Here is a 3,485-nt window from a genome sequence, read left to right as displayed (position 1 = left end):
GTTTAGGTTTAGGTTTAGGTTTAGGTTTAGGTTTAGGTTTAGGTTTAGGTTTAGGTTTAGGTTTAGGTTTAGGTTTAGGTTTAGGTTTAGGTTTAGGTTTAGGTTTAGGTTTAGGTTTAGGTTTAGGTTTAGGTTTAGGTTTAGGTTTAGGTTTAGGTTTAGGTTTAGGTTTAGGTTTAGGTTTAGGTTTAGGTTTAGGTTTAGGTTTAGGTTTAGGTTTAGGTTTAGGTTTAGGTTTAGGTTTAGGTTTAGGTTTAGGTTTAGGTTTAGGTTTAGGTTTAGGTTTAGGTTTAGGTTTAGGTTTAGGTTTAGGTTTAGGTTTAGGTTTAGGTTTAGGTTTAGGTTTAGGTTTAGGTTTAGGTTTAGGTTTAGGTTTAGGTTTAGGTTTAGGTTTAGGTTTAGGTTTAGGTTTAGGTTTAGGTTTAGGTTTAGGTTTAGGTTTAGGTTTAGGTTTAGGTTTAGGTTTAGGTTTAGGTTTAGGTTTAGGTTTAGGTTTAGGTTTAGGTTTAGGTTTAGGTTTAGGTTTAGGTTTAGGTTTAGGTTTAGGTTTAGGTTTAGGTTTAGGTTAGGTTAGGTTAGGTTAGGTTAGTTTAGGTTAGGTTAGGTTAGGTTAGGTTAGGTTAGGTTAGGTTAGGTTAGGTTAGGTTAGGTTAGGTTGGGGCGTGTGTCGGGCAACCTCCAAGTATGGGCCTGCCATTGGGAGGCTTCCCCATCCTCGTGGATACGTCCGCGGGGAACGGTGGCCGAGCAATGGTTTGGTTCTGGTACGCCCTGGGCGGGATAGTAGACGTTCCTTCGGGATACTGCTACTATGTCGGCCGATAGTCCGGCGAGTAGGTAGGAGTGTAAATAGTGTGTGTATATAGTTAGGTTAAGTTATTTATTTGTAAATAGTTAGGTTTAGGTTGTAAATATGTACATAGTTTCTTCTTGGTTTTTGTTTTTGTTTTCTTCGTTTTGTTTTATGTTTTGTTTCCTTTCCTGTCCTATATCCTTTCTGTCCCCTTATTCTTCGTTTTCGTTTTCGTCTTCCGCGGGACCTCACCCGGGTAAAAAAGGGAAAAGATGACATGGCAGAACCTAAAAGAAACGTATTACCCCAGGAAGGTACCAGCAACGCTGGAGAATCCTTCCCCACCGCACCGGATTCGCCGGGGGTGGGCTGTCCCAAGTATTCTGGGGGGGACAAGTTAGGCCATGAGTGGGAGGATGAGGAGGAGGTAGATGCAGCGAGGAGGGAGTTTGTGGAGAGGCTGCTGGACCAAATGGAGGCAGAAGCAATGGAGGGATTAGATTCGGATTTCTCCGGATCGAGTCTCTCCTTGGATTCTGAAGTAGGAAGCGACGTTGCCGGCACATCAACACCGTTGCCGCAACGACGATCTCAGCGCAAGAGACGGATCGTTGAGAAGTCGAAACCGGAGGATGACGCACCCGAGATCGTTTTTAAAACACCGGGACAAAAACCCGCAACACCATCTGCGGCAAGGAGGACGCCCGTCACAAAAGTGGGTGGCAGTAGTGCCGGGCCAAAGAAAACAACGAGGGGTGATAATGACCCCGATTTGGTGCAGGCGAAGGCCGAGTTGGCTGCCGCTACCCAGAGAGATATGGAGTTGGAGGCGGCAGCTGCAGTAAAAGTGGCTACCCCGAAACCGGCGAAGCGCCCTACCACCCGCAGACCCTCAGACGAGGATGCGAAGCGCTCCGACGTCCTGGTTTCGGACATCCAGGATTGTGCCCTGAAGGTGCTCGATGCCGTGAAGAAGTCCGGCCACTTGAAGGGCACAGTAGTGAAGGAGATTAAAGACGCCGTCGCTACCATCCGTGCGGCGTCTGAATCTCTGGCGGGAAGGACCGCATCAACCGAGTGCGCAGCACTGCGCCGGGAGAATTCCCGATTGGCACGCGACATGGCGGATATGCGCGAATTGATGACGGGCATCAGAGAGGAATCCGCAAAATATTATGTGGAGCTAAGGGACCTCAAGAAGAAGACCATGGGGTCCGCCGGCCAGGACATGAACGAGCTAGCGATGCTCAAGGCCGAGAGGGCGGAGTGGGAGCGGGAGATTGCCGCCACCCGAAACTCCTACCAGGAGGTACTAAAAAGGAGTAACGAGGACCGCCTGGCGCTCACTACAGCGCTTGATGAATTGGCGGCAGCCAAAGCTGCACTGGCGAATCAGCCACATAGTGCGGCCATGGATATGACATCCGGCGCCCAAAGTGCTGAGCCGCGCGAAACGCCGGTAATCACTGAGGGTGTCGAAGCGAGAATAGTCCGCCAAATCGGGGACATTTTTAATGCCCGGTTTGAGCGGATTGAGGAGCTTGTCGGCAGGTCTCAAAACCCGCCGCCAAAAAGGACCACAGCTGCACCCCGAACACCTGGAGCAGCCAAGAAAGGAGGAAGTACGGCCCCTGTAGCCAGTACTAGTAGAGCAGGGGTGAGCGCTTCTCAGCCGGCGCCATCTACATCGGAGCAATGGACGACCGTAGTCCGGCGAGGAAAACGGGCCAGTGCAGCGAAGGGTCAGAAGTCGGCCCCAGCTACACAAGCAACCACAGGCGGGGCTAATACAGGCCAGAAGAAGGCCACTACGGAGGCCCAGAGTGAGGCCACCAAGAGGAAAAGGGCACGGAAGCGTCAATTCCGTTCCCCGCGATCCTCGGCGGTAGTTCTGACACTGCAGCCGGGAGCTGCGGAGGCGGGATCGAGCTACAGCTCGGTGCTCCGAGAGGCCCAACAGAAGATCAAGTTGGATGCCCTCGGAATCACCGAGCTGGGCTTTAGGCTGGCCATAACGGGGTCCCGCATACTCGAGGTGCCGGGACCAGTGGAGGAGAGTGGTAGGAAGGCTGATGCTCTTGCCGCTAAACTGGCCGAAGTCATACCGGCGGGTGTGGTCAGCGTGTCCAGACCAGTGAAGTCTGCGGAAATCCGCATCCTGGATCTGGACGACGCCACAACGGCAGCTGAAGTGGTGGCAGCTGTTGCGCGCGAGGGAGACTGCGCCGAGGCCTCCGTGAAAACGGGGGAGATCCGGCGCTCTCCCTCAGGAAGTGGCTCCATCTGGGCGCGGTGCCCTATTGGAGCTGTCAAGCGGCTGGTTGACGCCGGCAAGCTCAGAGTGGGGTGGACAATGGCACGGGTGCGGTCTTTGGACCCCCGGCCGATGCGGTGTTACCGCTGCCTGCTCACAGGTCATGTGGGCCAGCGGTGCACCGCCAAGGAGGACCGCGGCGGAGCTTGTTTCCGCTGCGGACAAGACGGCCACAAGGCCGCATCGTGCACCGCCCCCTCGCCGCACTGCCCCTATTGCGCGGCGGCGAAGAAGAAGGCGGACCACCGTATGGGCAGCACCAAAGGGTGTCGCCCGCCGAAAATGGCGAGAGTGGAGGAGATGGAGGCCGAGACCGGCCCGTCACCTCCTACCACGGGCCTTGCGGCAGCTGACGCGGGGGCGTCAGCTGTCACCTAA

General features: G+C 53.8%; 1 protein-coding gene across 1 annotated transcript; it reads left to right on the top strand.

Moving 5' to 3' along the window:
• The first annotated feature begins 1,070 nt into the window (after positions 1 to 1,070).
• On the top strand, positions 1,071 to 3,485 carry LOC131852806 (uncharacterized). The gene has a single exon (XM_059203541.1). It carries the CDS (start codon positions 1,071 to 1,073, stop codon positions 3,483 to 3,485), a length of 2,415 nt encoding a protein of 804 aa, XP_059059524.1.

This window comes from Achroia grisella, unplaced genomic scaffold (genome assembly GCF_030625045.1).
Source record: "Achroia grisella isolate CSIRO2021 unplaced genomic scaffold, CSIRO_AGI_Agris_v1 utg862, whole genome shotgun sequence".
Lineage (NCBI taxonomy): Eukaryota > Metazoa > Arthropoda > Insecta > Lepidoptera > Pyralidae > Achroia > Achroia grisella.
Note: the sequence above shows the minus strand (reverse complement) of the source record. Positions and strands in the feature narration are given on the sequence as shown.

Coding starts and splice junctions, on each gene's coding strand:
- LOC131852806 (XM_059203541.1), top strand. CDS start 1,071: ATGGCAGAACCTAAAAGAAACGTATTACCCCAGGAAGGTACCAGCAAC.